This window comes from Girardinichthys multiradiatus, chromosome 13 (assembly GCF_021462225.1).
Source record: "Girardinichthys multiradiatus isolate DD_20200921_A chromosome 13, DD_fGirMul_XY1, whole genome shotgun sequence".
Classification (NCBI taxonomy): domain Eukaryota; kingdom Metazoa; phylum Chordata; class Actinopteri; order Cyprinodontiformes; family Goodeidae; genus Girardinichthys; species Girardinichthys multiradiatus.
Window position 1 is genome coordinate 13,347,275 of NC_061806.1, and position 20,515 is coordinate 13,367,789.

At 40.6% G+C, this 20,515-nt stretch overlaps 1 protein-coding gene across 8 annotated transcripts in view; it reads left to right on the plus strand.

Moving 5' to 3' along the window:
• Positions 1–20,515, plus strand: part of LOC124878756 (triple functional domain protein-like) — a 117,275-nt gene that overhangs the window by 56,573 nt on the left and 40,187 nt on the right. For 7 of the 8 annotated variants that reach the window (XR_007040848.1, XM_047382848.1, XM_047382852.1 and 4 more), the window contains exons 4-16: positions 556–670; positions 1,920–2,112; positions 7,275–7,379; positions 7,521–7,717; positions 9,543–9,786; positions 10,526–10,648; positions 11,122–11,313; positions 12,915–13,046; positions 14,971–15,201; positions 15,763–15,885; positions 17,535–17,726; positions 18,067–18,236; positions 20,341–20,515. Coding sequence is in view for 7 of the 8 variants with exons in the window: in XM_047382848.1 (XP_047238804.1) it covers positions 556–670; positions 1,920–2,112; positions 7,275–7,379; positions 7,521–7,717; positions 9,543–9,786; positions 10,526–10,648; positions 11,122–11,313; positions 12,915–13,046; positions 14,971–15,201; positions 15,763–15,885; positions 17,535–17,726; positions 18,067–18,236; positions 20,341–20,515 (2,192 nt within the window). In the remaining variant the exon portion in view is untranslated. Of the gene's footprint in view, positions 1–555; positions 671–1,013; positions 1,153–1,919; positions 2,113–7,274; positions 7,380–7,520; positions 7,718–9,542; positions 9,787–10,525; positions 10,649–11,121; positions 11,314–12,914; positions 13,047–14,970; positions 15,202–15,762; positions 15,886–17,534; positions 17,727–18,066; positions 18,237–20,340 lie in introns of those variants that run through there. The other variant, XM_047382854.1, reaches the window with a different exon arrangement.

Genomic DNA, 20,515 nt, shown 5'->3' on the forward strand with positions numbered 1-20,515 from the left:
AATCTTTCTTTTAGTTACAAAAGAGGAGCAATATTTGTTCCGATTGCTTATAAAATAATTTAGTGAATTTCACGGTTGTAGTGATGTTATCTGTAACCTTTATTTATTATAGTGGTTTTTATACACTGACTTAAGGACAAATTTTGAATGAACCGTGACATTGTGCACACATTGTGCAGAATCATTATGCTCTTTCTAAAGTAACATGTACATTTTGTCAGGTAGTCCACCTGCAGTTGGCTGCAGACTTGCTGCTCATAGCTTGCCTGTTTTAAAACTAAATTATCCTCTTAAGAGTGATACTTATTCATTTTCCACACCATGACTGTGTTTTTTCTAACCTGGAATATTTTCAAAGAGTCGTATTGAGCATAGTTTGGGGAAGGGAATATGTGTTATTCTGACTTTAAATAGTAAGAAAAGAATGATGAAAAATGTTTTTAGTTTTGAAACTTTACCTTTTTAAAACCTTAGTCTTGATAACAGTAACCAGCGCATTGCTAATATACACAGGCTCTAATTCGAATTTCTATGCTTGTATTTCTTTCACCTCAGGGGGAAGAGACAGACGTGGTGGTCCAGTATTAACATTTCCATCACGCAGTAACCACGACAGAATACGGGCAGATGATCTACGGAGATTGATCGCCTACCTCGCCTGCATCCCCAGGTTAAACATTCATTACCTGTCTTACTATTTTGTTTTTTGATCAACTTGAAAAGATATTAACAACCATAGTAAGTGGAAGTGGTGTGGTGTAGAGACAAACACGTGATGGGGCTGAGATGAACAGTTGAATAACTGCAGCTTCTCTGCTCCCAGAAGTCATTTTCATGGATGTGGGGATGCTGAGACAGATGAGGGAAAAGCCCAAGCTCCTAGTGGGGATGAGTACCAGAAATGTAATGACAACAAGAAGGAAAACGAAATCACCAGAGAGGGAGGGGGAGGCAAGGGGAGAGGAAATTAAAACAGATGGAAAGGAGTGAGCATGCGTGAGGAGGTGTGTTCAAGTGAGTGAGCTAGCGAGTGAGTGAGTGAGTGTGTGTGTGTGTGTGTGTGTGTGTGCAAGCAAAACAAAGTGTCGCAGTAGCTGAGGCAGTGCAGCAGGAGCAGTAGTTACTGTGGACGAGTAGCTCATCACCTCCCAGGTAAAACTTCTGCTGTCTTAACCTATCTGTGTCTTTATTTTTCCTTTTAATGTGGTCCTCTTTTCTAAGGTTATTCTGCCTCTGCTTTGACACCTGTCATCCTCGTTTTGTTACTACTTCGAGTTTCTTGGACATTCAGTACTTTCCTTAAAGCACACTGTGTTTTGCAGAAAAATATTTGTATTTGTAGCGCAAGTTATCTGCTGATTAAATAGTTCTGTTTTTGAAAAGGTAGCATCTTCAAACAGCTGCCTAGTGGCTGTCCTCTGTTGCTGCTTCACTGACAATATGATTTGGAAAAGGATGGAGATGTTTAGATGTTTTTTGACATTTTAAACAGATTTTCACTTCTGATTTGTGCACGTGTCCAAGATGTAGCACCACAGGAGGAAAATGTACCACAAATGTACTGATTTGAGTTGTTATATTAAAACACGTGTTTGTGACTCATTAGTCACAGTTTTGTGTGCTTTATCATGTGGGGGTGGATGTGTGGGATGTGCATTTGCTGCGTAGGCTTTTCATGGTATAGAAAATACGTCATGCATTTGTTCTAATTCTTTGCTGTCTCTCCCTTTTCCATTTCCATCTTTTTTTTCCCCTTCCTCTCTCCTCTTTCTCCCATCCATCTTCCCCCTCTCATCCTTTCCCACGCCTGCCATGTGTCTCCTCTCATTCTCTCTGGATTATGCTCTTCAATCTCTGTTCCCCCTCTCTCTTACTACTCTTTAATTCCTCCGGCAAACCTCCACCGCTGTTCCTCCCAGTGAGGAGGTGTGTAAACATGGCTTCACAGTCATTGTTGATATGCGTGGCTCCAAGTGGGACAGCATCAAGCCTCTGCTGAAGATCCTGCAGGAGTCATTTCCATCGTGTATCCACGTTGCTCTTATCATCAAACCGGACAACTTCTGGCAGAAGCAGAGGACCAACTTCGGAAGCTCCAAGTTTGAGTTTGAGGTAAGATGAATATTTTTAAGAATACTTATAATTAAAAGAAAAGACAACATAGAAACAAAGACATTACTAATTGTGTGATCACGGTATGGTCCCACTGTATACAAGTGAAAAATCCCCTTTTCTGTCTGTTGAGCAATGATAACAACCTTTGTAGCAGCCCTTCACTCAGCTGTTCATTGTCAGAACATTTTGTTATTTTTGTCTCTTTGCTGCTTTGAATGCAGACATCATCAGCCAAGGGAGAAATGTCATCATATTCAACAGATTACACAAACAAGCATGTGTGATTCTGTCATTCATGTGTTAAACTGATTTTCACTGCTTATTTAATGATACAGTCTGAAATAAAGATATTCTGGTCAATTTCCACATTCCAAATTTTGCCAAGTTGTAGCCTGCCAGTACATTTTCTACTTGATTTGGTTTTCTCCTTAAGAACAGGAATATGAGAAATAAATGAGAAATTATCAAAACAATTTTTTCTAGCTTTCCTTCTGTGAGTAGTATATAGGACCTTCTCAAAATATTAGCATATTGTGATAAAGTTAATTATTTTCCATAATGTCATGATGAAAATTTAACATTCATATATTTTAGATTCATTGCACACTAACTGAAATATTTCAGGTCTTTTATTGTCTTAATACGGATGATTTTGGCATACAGCTCATGAAAACCCAAAATTCCTATCTCACAAAATTAGCATATTTCATCCGACCAATAAAAGAAAAGTGTTTTTAATTCAAAAAACGTCAACCTTCAAATAATCATGTACAGTTATGCACTCAATACTTGGTCAGGAATCCTTTTGCAGAAATGACTGCTTCAATGCGGCGTGGCATGGAGGCAATCAGCCTGTGGCACTGCTGAGGTCTTATGGAGGCCCAGGATGCTTCGATAGCGGCCTTTAACTCATCTAGAGTGTTGGGTCTTGAGTCTCTCAACGTTCTCTTCACAATATCCCACAGATTCTCTATGGGGTTCAGGTCAGGAGAGTTGGGAGGCCAATTGAGCACAGTGATACCATGGTCAGTAAACCATTTACCAGTGGTTTTGGCACTGTGAGCAGGTGCCAGGTCGTGCTGAAAAATGAAATCTTCATCTCCATAAAGCTTTTCAGCAGATGGAAGCATGAAGTGCTCCAAAATCTCCTGATAGCTAGCTGCATTGACCCTGTCCTTGATAAAACACAGTGGACCAACACCAGCAGCTGACACGGCACCCCAGACCATCACTGACTGTGGGTACTTGACACTGGACTTCTGGCATTTTGGCATTTCCTTCTCCCCAGTCTTCCTCCAGACTCTGGCACCTTGATTTCCGAATGACATGCAGAATTTGCTTTCATCCGAAAAAAGTACTTTGGACCACTGAGCAACAGTCCAGTGCTGCTTCTCTGTAGCCCAGGTCAGGCGCTTCTGCCGCTGTTTCTGGCTCCAAAGTGGCTTGACCTGGGGAATGCGGCACCTGTAGCCCATTTCCTGCACACGCCTGTGCACGGTGGCTCTGGATGTTTCTACTCCAGACTCAGTCCACTACTTCCGCAGGTCCCCCAAGGTCTGGAATCGGCCCTTCTCCACAATCTTCTTCAGGGTCCGGTCACCTCTTCTCGTTGTGCAGCGTTTTCTGTCACACTTTTTCCATCCCACAGACTTCCCACTGAGGTGCCTTGATACAGCACTCTGGGAACAGCCTATTCGTTCAGAAATTTCTTTCTGTGTCTTACCCTCTTGCTTGAGGGTGTCAATAGTGGCCTTCTGGACAGCAGTCAGGTCGGCAGTCTTACCCATGATTGGGGTTTTGAGTGATGAACCAGGCTGGGAGTTTTAAAGGCCTCAGGAATCTTTTGCAGGTGTTTAGAGTTAACTCGTTGATTCAGATGATTAGGTTCATAGCTCGTTTAGAGACCCTTTTAATGATATGCTAATTTTGTGAGATAGGAATTTTGGGTTTTCATGAGCTGTATGCCAAAATCCTCCGTATTAAGATAATAAAAGACCTGAAATATTTCAGTGAGTGTGCAATGAATCTAAAATATATGAATGTTAAATTTTCATCATTACATTATGGAAAATAATGAACTTTATCACAATATGCTAATATTTTGAGAAGGACCTGTATTATTTATATTAGGAACAGAAGTGATGTCATGTCACGTGTGTGAGAGCAGTGGCTGTAAAACAGGAATTTGCTGTTTTAAAAGAAAGACAAAATGATACAGTTAACATCTAAACTTTCTGTGGCCATTTTATGTTAGCGATAAGAGGCTAGCATAACAAAAACAAACGTTGCAATGTCTGTTATTCTGTTGCATGTAGAGCTTTACCTTAACGCTGAAATGTTTAAAAGGTGGCAAACCTTTCCAAATCCAGCATGTTCCGTGACAGAGATGTTGAAATAATAATTTATATAAAGTGCTTTTTAAAAGATTCAAGGATACTGTACAAACAAGAAATTAAATCAAGACACAAGAAAATAAAAGAAACAGCACAATATTAAAATATACACAAAACAGAGCAATTAATGGAGGTAAGCACCCTTGGACAGATGGGTTTTTGGTTAGACTTGAACAGAGGAAGAGTGTCAGTATTGCGAATGTCTGGAGGGAGTGAATTCCAGAGTTTTGGAGCAGCGCGGAAGAAAGCTCTGCTCCTTATGGTGCTGAAAGCTCCAAAGAACAAACAGAGCAACTTCTAAGTCTACTGAAAGTCTGGTTCTCTCTCGCTTTCTCGCAGCCTGAACGATTGGCATACATCTCTCCAAGGTCTGTTTTGGAAAATACAGCTTTCTTTGAAATACCATCTTACATGTCTGTGCTTCCTCTGACGAATTTAAATACCTCACCTATACAAGAAATACCTAATGTAAACTGGTTTTGCAGCATCCATAATGAACAACTTTGTTCTTAGCATGAGCTAGTAGCTCTGAGGCAAGGCACTGCTCTAATCGGATAAAGATCACACTTTTAAGTCTCCAGTCACTGGTCCGGGCCGATCGATTGCGATTTTTCTGGCTATCCTGTTTTTCAGATAATAAAGCCTGTTTAGAGTTAAACAACAGCTTTACATGCCCGTTTGATCTGTCAGCTTTGCTTACTATGAAAAGGAAAATGTAAATTTCTGAAATATAGGTTATAAGCTCCAGTATTGTTTTAAGTAATCAGATTTCTTCTTGAATCCTGGTATAGTGCATTTCCAAGTGGACATTTTCAATTAAAGCAATGTGAGTGAACTCAGCGCTGTAGAAATGTCTTCGATTGCTCACATGCTTATTTGCAAAAAGAGTTCAATGTGGTCTGATGACATAATATCGACTTTTTTTTTTAAAGTAAGAGTAGCCTGTGGCCAGAGCACAATTATCTTTAAGCTACCCAGCCAAGCCACATGGTCATTGATTGTATACACTACATACACAATGAATAGTTGGGTCTGTTGGTATTTTGATATTTTCACTCTAAACTGAATGATTTAATAAAATGTGCATATTTATTAAGCTGCGACAGCAACAAGTCTAGTTTTAATTCAGCAGATTACAGTGTGTTATTACATATAATGTATTTGACATAATCCTAACCTAACTACTAGCACCTTTGTGGTGACGTTAAATTGATTCATCAAATAACAATAAATAACACATTGTTTTGACATAGAAATGACCTGAGTTAACTCATAAAGGATGATTTTACAGCTTAAATAAAAATAAAACCTTTCCACTAGGCATGGGACTCAGAGATTTTACTGCTGCTAAAATAATATAACATTATTACACTTCTAACGTTGTTAATAACATGTATGTATTGTTAAAATTGTGTTACGTGCATGTAAGGAAGAGTTCAGATTAAACTTCCACTAAAAGTCTTTTATGGTATAAGTGGTTTTATTAATCGAGCCATCTGCTAAGGTGGCTAGCCTGCATCCTGCTGCTCGCTCATAGCTTCGCCAACTGTAGTTTTACAGCTGTATTAGGGGACAGGGGTAGTGTGGTCCTTTCGTTTCCACGACAAGAGTATAATTTAGTAGCGTTCTTTCAGCTAGCTGACCTGCAGTGCACGGTCGCAGGTTTCAGGGAGTGGCAGCTCTGCATTACACTATGCTCAATACAACTGGGTGCACATTCCCTGGCACCTCATTAAAATAACATTAAACAGGAGGAACAGTATTTATGGAGAGTTTTTGTGGTTTTAAAACTGTACAGCTAACCATCCCATATCTGCTAACAACAGAGCAAAAATAACCAAACAAGTCATAATATTAAACCACTGTAGACCTGTAGAGATGCAGGGTATTAGTTTTAAAGGTGACAGAATGAAAAACAAATGGAGCAGAAAGCCCCCTTAAAGCACGATAGAGGTTCTGTCTTGCAATGGAACTAATTTGGTGTTTCTGCTACAAAAGTCTGTTAAAATTATTAATTCACAAGATTTTCAGGAATCTTAACATTTAAAGCATGTTTGCCCATTTTGTGTCTAAGACATCTCTTAGCTGCCTTACTTTATTTTAAATCTGCAGTTTAATCAAAATTGGGAGCAAAAGCAGAAAAAACTCAATACAGCCTTAATTTTTTATGTTTAATAATGAATTATGTCTTGATTTTTTGAGAGAGAAAAAGCTTAGAGAAGCTTTCCTTGTAACAAGCTGCTAATCAAGCTGCTTGAACACAGGCAGTGAATGTGGCGGTGTCAGTATGTTTTCTTTCAGTATGGTTCAAGTTGCTTTTCTTCTTTACTTGAGGACAACAGTGCATCTCAGCATTGCTTGGCCTACACAAGTCCTATCCAAGCTATCTCTTGGTCTCCATGGTTCTCTGGCCATGTGTGTGGGGGTGTTGCATGGAGGTGGCTCAGCAGAAACACAGAGGCAATGAAGCCAAACAAGGAAATGTTTCCTTACTTTATCTCTGAAATTAATTCTTTAATGTCCACTACTTGGAGAGGGTTGAGTTTTGTTTTTAGGTTTAGAAGTCACAAATACAACATGTTCCATGCAGAGGAAATGTTGTTTTTTGGGCTGCATTTCAAATATTTTTGTTGGATCTAGAAGCTGGCATGAGCATCAACTCCAGGCAAAAGATATTTGTTGTGCATTTGAAAACAAAGATAACCAGATAACCAGATTTGTTTTACCTTCCTACATGGCTAACTTTAACCGACATTTCTCTACCAGACTGTCATGGTGTCACTTGAGGGTTTGACGAAAGTTGTGGACCCCTCCCAGCTGACTGCTGACTTTGACGGCAGCCTGGACTACAACCATGAAGAGTGGATAGAGGTAAGGCAGACCACGTCCCTTCAGTTCTCAAAGTAACGCAGAGGGCTAACTGAGACCTCATTCAGATGTGATTGTTTGGTATTTAAACCTGTGGGTGAATCAAAAAAGAAATGACTTGGTTTCGTTCATTGGTTTGACCAGGTGCGCGTGGCGTTCGAGGAGTTCTCTGGTCATGCCACTCAGATGTTGACTCGACTGGAAGAGATGCAGGAAACTGTGTCAAGAAAAGACTTCCCCCAAGACCTGGAGGGAGCGAGGCGAATGATAGAGGAGAACGCCGCACTAAAGAAGAAGATCATTAAAGCTCCAATAGAGGAGCTTGATACTGAAGGGCAGAGGTAAATAGAAAACAAAGTGTTTCTTGATTTGTTCTTCGATTTTTTTTTTTTCAAGTAACTAAATGTAATTGTTTAATTAAGCTAAAGGCCAACAGGTGATGCAAAATCACTTGAACACCAGAACTTTCTTAAGTATGAGCCATCAGCTGTGTCTCGTTGTCTTTTTTCTGTTTCTATAATTCTGCACATGGAAGAATTATGAAAAAAGAAAGAGAATCTGTGAAATTTCACAAGTTGAAAATAGATACATGAGGAATAGCATGCTGGTGTTGCAGTGAGTTCCTGTGACTGTCCAAAGAGTGTGAGGAATACTTTATAAAATTATCCTTGGACATAGGCTTGTAAAGAATGATCTTGTTTGTTCTTTGGTCGAAAAATAGCATGATTTGAAGTTACTAGCAAATTTTCCAAGCGGCGCCATAAATATAGCAGTTGTTCCAACTAAACTTTGGATCCCCTTGGGTAGGACGAAGTTTCCTAACCCTTATAATTAAACACAGCAAATGCCATTCTGTGATATGAGGGTCCTTGGGACCAGCAAATTGTTAGGGAAATAACATAGATTTGCAATATTCATGGTGAATAATGAAACCATGTTTCCAATATCACTTAGGAAAATGTAAAAATGTATGGACCAAAATACGTTTTTCAGGCTGACTGTAGAAACTCACAGATGTTTTTTAACTAATCTATTATGTTACATTTTTCATTTAGAAAAGGCAGATGTGCAACCAAAACATCTAGTCCATTAACTTGTGAAAAGAAAATGCATTTCTAGGTGTTCATATGTGGCTCATTTTCTCTGCTCCGTTATGTGACAACATTATGAGCTATCGGGTGACATGGGTGACCCTGATCCTCTTTTAACAACAGCTTTCCATTGGAAAGCTTTGATTTCCTGTCATATTGTTGCAGATTTATTCATTGACATATGATATCTAGGTTTGTGTGGTTACAGTACCTGTCTGTAGCAGCATTTATCAGTCATTGTATGAATCAAACAATATGCCACTTACATCTGTATTGATAATACTAAACTACATGTACAGTGCCCTTAGTGTGGCATGCATTGTACCCAGCCCCTTTTCCCAGACAACCCTAATTAAAATCCAGTCAATCCATTTACCTTCATAAGTCACCTAATGAGTAAATGGAGTCAACCTGTGTATAGTTTAAGTATAAATGCAGCAGTTCTTTGAAAGCGTCAGAGGTTACTTTGAGAAGATTAGTGAATAAACAGCATCATAAAGACTGAGGAAAACAGCAAACGGTTCAGGGTTTAGATGTTTAAAGCAAAACGGTACAACAGTCTACCAAGTTTTAAACATATCATAGAACACTATATAATCTATCATTCAAAAGTGGAAAGAGTTCAGCACAATTGCAAACCTACCGACATGCCCCTCCACCCTAACGTGCCAGGAAAGGAGAGCATGAATCTGAGAATCAGCCAAGATGTCCATGGTTACTCTGGAGGAGCAGCAGAGATCCACAGCTTAGGTGAAGAATCTTTGACAATTTAATTGTTGTTCACTCCACAAATCTGGCCATTATGGAAATGGGGCATGGAAAAAGCCAACAGAAATGCATTAAATCTAAGCCTATCAGGCTTTTTGCCAACTTTTTAAAGATTAGATCTTTTATATTATAATTGTTTCTTGTACTGTAGTTCTGGGAAAATCAAATAAGCGCACTTACACAGTTAAAATTCAGCCTACTACTAAGTAAAGTGCAAAAATGGACTTTGAGAACAAAAAGAAAACACAATTCACAGATATTGAGGCATCAACTGTGACATCAGGATGCATAATTAATCTGTTTCCAGGTTGCTTCAGCGGATTCAGAGCAGTGAGGCTTTCTCCAATCGCAACGGCAGCACTGGTGGCAGCAACAGTAGCAGCAGCGGTGGCGTTTGCAATGCCGACACTAAGGGCCTGGTCCCGCGGATCACCCAGCTGCTGGATAAGCTGCACTCCACCCGGCAGCACCTGCACCAGGCCTGGCACGTCCGGAAACTCCAGCTGGATCAGTGCTTCCAGCTACGCCTGTTCGAGCAGGACGCAGAGAAGGTCTGTGGGCACGGTGGGAGTCTGGGTTATGTACAGTGTCATGAAGAAGTGATCTATAACAAAAGCTGGTGATCAGTGTGGGGCAGGCGACTATCAATAATTAGCTAAACGTAATTAAAGCCACAGAGGGGCATTGATTGATGCTGTTTTTGAATCTAACATGAACTCATGTCTTTCTTTCTACGGGCTTGTAATAGAAAAGCAGGGAAAAAGTGAACAGTTTCTTCCAATTGAGACGAATAATAGCTTATACAGGTACAGAACCACCTCCCCTGGCTCCAGCCCGGACAGCTCAGGCAATGACAGCTGTTGCAGAAAAATAAGAGACAGGGAGAGAAATTCAAAGATCCATGTTTGAGTGAGTGGAGTGAAATAGCAGGCTGCTGCAGCAAAGAGGACTGCAGTATAGGATACACTGCAGCAGCAGGAGCTTGTTGCTAGGACACCATAGGGCACAAGTTTTTCTCTGGGAGAGCATAAGAAGATGCTGCTAATAGAAGCAGTCAATTTCTGTGTATCCTTGGCTGGGAGAGATGACAGCTCTGTGAATGTTACAACACAATCACACACAGGTTGAGCAGCATGGATGGGTCCCAGCTTTGTGTTCGGACTTTCTCCTGCAATAAACCTTAAATGTTGCTGAAGAGCCTGTACATCTGCTTGGTTTGTTTCCATAAAGACGGTTAACTTTGTTACTTGTGTTCCTTTGTGTTTCTGTTCTGACATATTCCTGCCTCAGATGTTTGACTGGATCATGCACAACAAAGGTTTGTTCCTGGCAGGCTACACAGAGATTGGCAACAACCACCCCCACGCAGTGGAGCTGCAAACCCAGCACAATCACTTTGCAATGAACTGCATGGTAAGACACACACATTCAGAAACACAGATGTGCAGCAGTAACTAATGCTTTTCCGCCCACTTGGACTCAAGTCCATGCCCCCAAATGCATAATCATTTTGTCATTGCACTAAGTATCAACCTCTAGTTCTGAGTTTAGGTGTTTGTTTAGAGCAGCCTGCTCTTCTGTGCACGTTTCCCACTAAAATTGCAGCAACACAACTAGGTATTAAGTAATCCTATTCTTTATCCACAATCGACCTTACATAACTATTATGAAACTGTTGAGGAGAGGAAATCATCCATCGACTAGAGATTCTACGGACTCTTTGCCTCGATTCCTTCATCTTTGTTCTATCTAAGCCTTGAGTTCCTCTGTTTCTCAAACTGTGCTTCCTGCAAGTTAATCTTACATTTTTCTAGATTCTTCTTAAACATTTTGGTTTTGAACGTATACCTTTGACTCACTTGTCAGTCCTCTCCCCCCCGGCACAGAATGTGTACGTGAACATCAACCGGATCGTGTCGGTCGGCAGTCGGCTGCTAGAGTCTGGTCACTATGCCTCCCAGCAGATCAAGCAGATCTCAGGACAACTGGAGCAAGAGTGGAAAGCGTTCGCCGCAGCTCTAGATGAACGTAGCACGCTCTTAGAAATGTCAGCCAGCTTCCATAAGAAGTGTGACCAGGTAAGTCTTTCTGAGCCACTTTTATTAATTTTTGTTTGCTTGTGTATTTTTGTTGTTGTTTGTTTAATTTAAGTAATAATTTTTTTCATTAAATTAATTAAAACTGCCAATGAAAAGCCCTGTTTGAGTTGTTTCATAAAAGTGAACTGGCTGCTCTCTTTAGCCGGCTATTCAGCGTACAGAACATGACCTCAGTATTGATTTGCTCATGTAACTGAACCAAATGAGCATGTTGTTTATTCTCAGGTTACAGTTTGTGACAAATAGGGTCTGGCCATTGCTATAAAAGCCCTACATTAGGAACCATCTGCCTGCTGAACCCAGACTCATAAATCTGTCGCTACTTTCAGAAACCCTCTTTTAAACTCTTTTTATATTTTGAAAGCCTTTGGAAATGTTTGATCTGTTTTATTCTTTTGTAGTCATTGCTTATTAATTTTTCCATCTTGGCAGCATCATCTAACTCATATTGATGTGTTGTTTGTTGCACCCAGCTGAGGTTGTTATTTAATGGATGCACTTAAAGACAAATGCACATACTTACCCACAAGTCTATAAAGCCAGACATCCACATGACATTAACATATACATTGTTTGCCCTAGGATTATGGTCTTGGGAGTTGGGGGTGGCTACATCCTTTATTTAACGTGCACGCCTTTATGCGCACAATTTGCATAAAGCGGCAGTTAAATTTGAGTTTTGGTCCATACAAAATTCCATAAAAGGGCAGGGTTGATTTTTCTTTTCTTCTCTGCTACACCCTCTCCAGCGTTATTTAGAAAATAAATGTTAAAAAATGAACTTGACGTCAGAGGAAGGGGGGTCCGCCCCACCTCAGGTGTGTTCCTCCGCCATAAGTTGGAAATAAAATGCATACAGATGTTTAATAATTTACTACGTTGAGAGGGTGGGCGGTCCTGTTGGAGGGGGGGCAGCGCCCCCCCTTGGATAATGGTAGGGGAAAAGCAGATATGTTTTCATTAACACGCAAGACAAAGAAAAGGTTTCTGCAGTTATCTGTCTGGGCTCATTAGTTGGGCCTGGAGTGACTTCTATAAAAAGTATGAGCAGAATCCTAGAGAGTGAATGTAGATAATGCAGCTTTATAACTTTCAACCTGAGTTATCTCAAATATTGCTCTTATATAGCCTGTCGTTCATGTTTCAGTGTTTAAATATACATCTGACTTCTCCCTCCAAGTTATTTTTTCCATAAGAACATTGCATCAATTCAAATCTTTAACTGTTACAGACAGTTCTTTTCAATTTCTGTATATTTGGAGACGTATTAAAAGGCCATATTTTTAGGTTGCATTCATTATATAAGCCTTTGTCCATAATTTCAGCCTTTGTAAATGTTTTTTTTACCCCTCCTGCATGGACAGAGGAGTGTGTCCCTGCAGGAGGCCAAAGGTACCATTCCTTCAGGGACAAGGGCAAAGGAATGGCCCCTATTGTTTTACAAGTGTATGCAGAGAGATTTCTGCTTGTTGAAACTTGGTAACAATAGAAATAACTTTGTATACTTTGCTTAGTCTGACCAAAATGCTTCTTCTGTGAACACAGCTGTCTGACTCCGTTTGTGTTTCTTCTTGCTTTAGTACATGAGTAATGTGGACCCGTGGTGTAAGGCGTGCGGTGAGGTGGACTTGCCCTCTGAGCTGCAGGACCTGGAAGATGCAATACACCATCACCAAGGCCTGTATGAGCACATCACAGCTGCCTACTCTGAGGTAATACACTTCGTACTGTAGAAATGTGCCCAGTATGGTTTAAGGTCCTGTTAGCTGGTGTACGTGTTATGCGGTGCCTTGAGAACATGTTACGTGATTGACAAAGTAGCACAGTTCGGTTTATGTATATAGCGCCGATTCACAACAAATGTTATCCCAAGGCACCTACAAGCAACTTCAATTCAGGTACAGATGTTTATAGTCCATTCAGTTCAATCATACAAGGCTGCTTTTAGTGGAACTCTGAAGAAATTCTGGTATTAATTATTCAGTGTAACTTTGACACTGAGCTAGTAAAAAGTGCTGGTGGTTATTTAAGCTGTTTTATTTATCTCTGAAGTTGGGGCTCGTACTGTGCAACGACACCACACCCAACCTGTCAGTTTAGTTGTAATTCAGAAAAATCACATGACTTGACAATGGATGCCAGTCTGCATTGTTCACCTTCAAAGACTGTAGTAACCTGTTTCCCAGAGGAGGCGGGATAGAGGTGCAACTGTTAAAGGTGGAAGTTTTCTCCCTTGGAATGAAAACAAAGCCTCTAATTAAAATGAACCCAAACACATAAATGACAAGAATTTTCTTTTCTGTTTTATTTCGTTTTTAAGGACGTAACACAAGAAACCGAAAAGACCAAATCCTGTAATACAACCATTCTAAAACATCATTCAGGTTCTTAGGACAACTTAAAATGTACTGATATGGTACTTGTTATAAATCCACTGATGTAAACAGATTTAAACGTAATTACATACCAATTGGGACCTGGTTATAAATGCAGTAAAGTTGAGCTTCTTAAGCCAAGTGGAAGAATGTGCACAGTTTTCATTGTTTTTACCTCAAAAATATAAATAAATAAAACAATTACAATAAAATGAGCATTTGTATTAAGCCCCCATTTCTGGTACCCATATATAAAACCCAGTTGAACAAATTGTTTTCAGAAGTTAACTAATTAGTAGCTAGAATCCATATGTGTCTAACTTGATCTCAGAACAAATCCAGCTGTTCTGTGAAGGTCTCAGATGTTTGTTGGAGGACATTAGTGAAGAAACGCCATCATGAGGACCAAGGGACACACCAGAGAAGTTAGGGATGAAGTTGTGGAGAAGGTTAAAGAAGGTTTGATTTATAAAACCATATCCAAAGCTTTGTAGATCTCAAGGAGCACTGTTCAGTTCAACACCTACAAATGGGCAGAACATCTCAGAACTCCAAGGCTACCAAGACATGGCCGTACACCTAAACGTACATGCTGTGCAAGGAGAGGATTATTTAGAGAAGTAGCTTTGGGGCCTGTTGTAACTCTGGAGGAGCTGGAGAGATACATAGCTCAGGATTATTAGACATGACAAATGTACGGTCATGGACTAATCTGTCCTTTGTGGGTAAGTGACAAGAAGAAAACTAAAGTTGAAAGAAAGAATATCATTTTCAGTTTGGTGGCAAACTGCAAATGGAGGCAGTGTAGAGGACACAGCACACACATGGAATAAGCTGCTCTGGTCACATGAGACCAAAATTAAACTGTTTTGCCTACATGCAAGGCACTTCCTGAGGTAGAAACATAGCCCAGCACGTCACCGTGAACCATTCCCACAGTAAAACTTGGTAGTGGAAGCATCATGCTGTCTTTCTTCATCAGGGAGAGGGATCGTTGATGAGAAAACAAACAATGCCGGATTAGGGTGAATTTTTTTACTAGCTCTTAATGCAATTATACCTCAAGGAGAACATATGCACTTAGCAATATTTCAGGGTGATGCATAGCTTTTTCCGTGTGATCTACACATTCATCAAAAAATTCTCATTTGCTTCCTTTAAGTATTCAAAAAAGGATATAGGTGTAGAAAGTGGTTATTGTCCATACAGGGAGCTTTTCACAGTGTATTCTTATGAGAAAAAAAATTTACAATTTGTTCAGGTGAGCCAGGATGGAAAAGCCCTGTTAGACAAGCTGCAGCGACCTTTGACACCGGGCAGTGCTGATTCGCTAACCGCTTCGGCAAATTACTCCAAGGCAGTGCACCACGTCCTCGACATCATCCACGAGGTGCTGCATCACCAAAGACAGCTGGAGAACATCTGGCAACACCGTAAAGTGCGACTGCACCAGCGTTTGCAACTCTGCGTCTTTCAGCAGGATGTTCAGCAGGTACATGCATACATACGCACAAACAGCAGACTGCAACGGTTTCTTTTATGTAGAGCAGTGCATTTGCAGCATTGTTCTTCATTGCCAAGTTTTTTACATGTAACACAAGGATTAAATAGTAATTTAACGATAACAGCTCAACATAGTGAGTGCAAGAAGTCCGCTCCTCACAGGAGTTATGCATGGGAGCATCCTGAGTGAATGATCGCTGCCAAGTACAAGCATGAGGAGCAGAGTCAGTTACTGTCCAAAAATCATGGCTGCTTCTGAGTGTGTTGACATGGTAACAGTTGCTGTGGTAACTGAACTGGGTCATGTGTCCATGCAGATGGTGTTCATCCATTCACATCGTGACTGAATGCAGGAAGGAGAGGGTTTGAGAGCAGCCTCAGAGTTTTACATTTTACCACACACAGCATTACTTATGCCGTCACTTCGCTCTTTAACAGTTTTAATAGCCAGCTGCTCTCTTTGGAGCAGCGGCAACTTCAGCGAGCCCCCTGGTGGTTGCCCATGCTCAAGTGTTTTTAGCTCTGAGATGAATCTGGTTTTTTCTCACAGGTTTTGGACTGGATAGAAAACCATGGTGAGGCCTTCCTCAGCAAGCACACAGGTGTGGGAAAGTCTCTTCACCGAGCCCGAGCTCTGCAGAAACGCCATGAGGACTTTGAGGAAGTGGCTCAGGTCTGTGTCTATTTTATAGCTAACATAGAGAATGTTAAAACCCTTGCTATACGCTAAAAACATCTGCAAGCCGAGAATATTACTTAACTAGTTGAGTGAAGCTTTTTAGAAATAAAATTTTATCTTTTTAGATAAATTGTCGGCTGCTATAAGTTGTACTGCATTTGGTTGACTTTTGACTCAAAATGAGGTATAAATCCTTACATCAGCTGTTACATCTGCAGTGCTTCACACACTACCTCCATATTTGCACTTTTTGTTGAGATTAATAATGTAATAATTTATACTTTTTTTCTTAATGAACTTAATAATCTTCACATATTACACAACATTTTCTCTTTTTATGTTCCCAGAGTAGACCTCTTTCTTAATGAAGCTATCTGCTTTTAAAAGATGTCAAAGAATGCTAAAATCGAGAAGCTATTCAAACTGTAGGCAGAGCAGTTTAATTGAAAACCTACAAAATCAAACAAATGTGTGGTTACATCCTGCATCTAAAAGCTACCGGATAGCAGCTCTCCAGGACTGGACTTGGCCACCCCTGACTTGCACTTTTCATACTATGAAATGTAACACAAAGAACACTTTTACTGTGCTTTTAAAGTAATTTGCTTAAAAACTGCTAAAACTGTGCCACCGTGGCGAGCACGGTGGCACAGTTGGTAGCACTGTTGCCTTGCAGCAAGAAGGTCCTGGGTTCAATTCCCAACCAGGGGTCTTTCTGCATGGAGTTTGCATGTTCTCCCCGTGCATGCGTGGGTTCTCACCGGGTACTCCGGCTTCCTCCCACAGTCCAAAGACATGCCTGTTAGGTTAATTGGTCACTCTAAAATTGTCCTTAGGTGTATGAATGAGTGTGTGCATGGTTGTTTGTGTGTTTCCCTGCGATGGACTGGCGACATGTCCAGGGTGTACCCTGCCTCTCGCCCTTAGACTGCTGGAGATAGGCACCAGCTCCCCCGCGACCCACTATGGAATAAGCGGTAGAAAATGACTGACTGACTGACTGACTGACTGCTAAAATATTATGCGAAATTGTGTAAAATTCAGATATAAACAAACTGGATCAATTTACTTATACATTACAATATTTCCAATAATAGCTGCTGCCTCTTTCTGATACCAGGTTTAAGTGTCAGACAGCAGGGGAGCCCTCAGGTATAAACCTGAGCTACCTGATAATACTTTTCTGTCACGTTTCTTTGAGTTTTAAAATGTTTTAAATGTCACGATTTACTAGAAGCAAATAACTAGATTAACATTATTAATCTAGTTATTTTAAATACCACAAAAATCAAAGATAAGAGTTTAATTAGTTCCTTTACAAATAAAATGTTATTAAGTTTTATAGAAAGCTTCCTTAAAAACATTCTCATGATATTCCGCCTCATTTCAAAGCTTCCTGGTTCTGTTTTTTTGTTTTGACATCTTTCTCTTCCTCTTTGGTTCAGCGTCTCTGTGTTTCTGTTTTCTTTTATCACTCATCTCTGTACTCCTTGGCTATCGCTGACTCCAGCAGTGAACACATCACCTGCATATCCTGTTTCTCATTTTGCTCTACAACGTCTCCATCTCTTTCATAGCAGACGTTTTGCTCACTTTACCCTGACCCCTTGTTAAGACCCGTTTCTCTCCCTGTCTCCGTGTAGAACACATACACCAATGCAGATAAGCTGCTGGAGGCGGCTGAGCAGCTGGCCCAGACGGGAGAATGCGACCCAGAGGAGATCTACCAGGCCGCCCACCAGCTGGAAGACAGAATCCAAGACTTTGTTCGCCGCGTGGAGCAGCGCAAAGTGTTGCTGGACATGTCTGTCGCCTTTCACACGCACGTCAAAGAGGTGGGCAGGGAGGGTGACACAGCGTTGAAGTGGGTGGTGGGCTGTGTGCTTCTGGAGATGAGAGCTTTCAGAGGCCTCTTCAGCATTTGGGAAATAATTACATGTTGAAATGAAGTTGGAGTGAGTTTTATGTTTAGTTAAATAATCAGAGAGAAATCTAAGTAGGTATGTCCTGTAGTGTTTGATGTTTGACTATAGATATCTAGCTTTACATTTACACAATAAAACATGGTTACCTACAGGGTAGTTACATTCTGGAAACAGTACATTTTAAAAAACAAACTTGCTAAAGACAGGATTCTTGACCTGATGACTGTCTTCCATGTGTCCCTCTTTGTAGCTGTGGACATGGCTGGAGGAACTGCAGAAGGAACTACTGGACGACGTTTATGCCGAGTCTGTGGAGGCCGTCCAGGATCTGATCAAGCGCTTTGGTCAACAACAACAGACCACGCTTCAGGTCACCGTCAATGTCATCAAGGAGGGGGAGGACCTCATCCAACAGCTCAGGTACAGATTGATGCACTTAATACTTGAGATGTTTCTTTTTTTCCAATTTCTCTTCACCTGCTTGTACTCCGAGGCAAGTCTGTGTCACAAATACTAAAAATGATGACTAACCTATCTTCTTTCAAAGGAGAAATTGACATATCCTCTAAAAGTGATCTGCGGCCAGTTCAAATCTCAGTTCTTGCAAAGGTTTTAACACCTTTTGAGCTTTTTTACATTTTGTCAAATTGCAGCAACAAAATGCAGTGGGTTTTATTTGAAAGACCAGTGGAAAGTTGTACCTAAATTTAATGTAGAAAGAAATAAATGACCAAAGAAATCTCAAAAGTGTGCCAGACACATACATTCAGTCCCTCTTGAAATGATTATAAAATCAATTTTTGCTTCATTTACAAGTGTGTTCTGTTTTGTCTATAGGAGCTTTTCACATGTAGAGACTGAGATGTTTGCCTATTCGTTGGTAAATAGCTCAAGCTCAGTCAGGTTAGATGAAGAGCATCTGTAAACATCTTTTTTTAAGTAAGGCACAATGTATCAAATGTGCAAAGGACTGTTTTGACTTGTAATGTTTGGTAGGCTGTTAAATTCCAAGGGCCATTCATTCACTCTCTGCAGTCTAACTTTATATCCAGCTAGCTCATTGGACCTTCCCTGCACTTGATATCTACAACTGATGGATTTCAGTGACTGAGATACTGAAGCTCACTTAGAGTGATTTTAACATTGTGATAGTGAAAACAATTAGACTAGTGAGGAAAACGTGGCTTAATGCAAGCAATATTATCACAGTAATACCACAATATTAGTTCCTTTTAATATTGTGCTTAAAGGTGAACCGTTGCCCCACCCTGAAGTCTTCTGCAGCCTCTTTTCTTCTAGTATTGCCCTGGATTTAGCTACATCCATCTTCCCATCAACTCTGACCAGCCTCCCTATCCCCGCTGGAGCAAATCGTCACCACACAACTTTCCACCAATACTTCTACAAGCCACCATAGACTGTGTAGTGACTTTATAAGGTTGTAAAAGACTCATTTCAGGTTTTCGTTAGGAAATGAAAACGACTCTGCTCCAGAAATGAGACGCTATTTAATCAAGTGAACCGGAGTTAAATACAAAAAGAAACAGCAGCTCTATGCCTGCTTTGATGCTGATCTTGATGAGTTATCTTTCATCATAGCTTTAGTTTAGGCTTGCATGGATTTGTAATTTTAAACAAATGTGTCGACACTAAATGAAGCTAAATATATGCAATGAAAAAACTCCCTGTTAAATTTAGAGGACATTAATGAAGTGCATTAAAACCAAAACCAGCAAGCTGTGAGCATGAGAGGGGGTGAGAGCAGTAGATGCAGTTGTCCAGCTTTATTTTTATGCAGAGGATGTTCCAGTGCCTCTCCTCACTCCCTCTTTCTCTTTGTGTTCGCCACCCTCTCCCTGGTGTGTTGGCTCCACAGCGGATTCTTACATAACTTTTAGAAACGTGTGTCTAATTGTGTGGCGGTTTCTCCGAGAGGCAACTGTAGCTCCACACACCATCTGCTTCTTCGTGCGGGACTGAGCTGTTGGGGTGCACACATGCTGTCATCAAAGTGCATGAGAGAGTCACTGATTAGTGAACCTGAAGCCAACCCACCACCTCACCTGCACTGTCAGTGCTTTCTCATAATCAAAAACCACTTCGATCCGGATGTTTATTAATGCGTCATGCATGTGTGTTTTGGGCAGATCCATGAATCAGAATCTATATAACAGGTTTCTATTTCCTACCTGCCTAACTCCTGAGATATGCTGTTCTCATTTAATCTACCATACTGAGATGTACATAGTCTCTACTTGATCACAAATACACATGGTTTTATAATGGTTGTAGTTTTTTTTTTTTTTTGAGTAGCATTTGAAGTAAACAACTGATTGGCAAATTAGCCACAGTTTTAGTCTTTTTTGAGTGGGTCTGTTCCACACTAGCGCTGCTACACCGGTTTATACCAACACAGCAGTTTCCAGAGCAGCTAACCCTGACTGGCATAATGCCCAGCAGTGTCTTTTATAGCTTCACAGAGCAGCACTCTGCAGATTGTTGCTTAAATGTGTTTTTCTTCCAGGGACTCTGCCATCTCCAGCAATAAGACACCTCACAATAGTTCCATCAACCACATCGAGAGTGTCCTCCAGCAGCTGGACGAGGCCCAGGCTCAGATGGAGGAGCTCTTTCAGGAGAGGAAGATCAAGCTGGAGCTTTTCCTTCAGCTCCGCATCTTTGAGAGAGATGCCATTGAT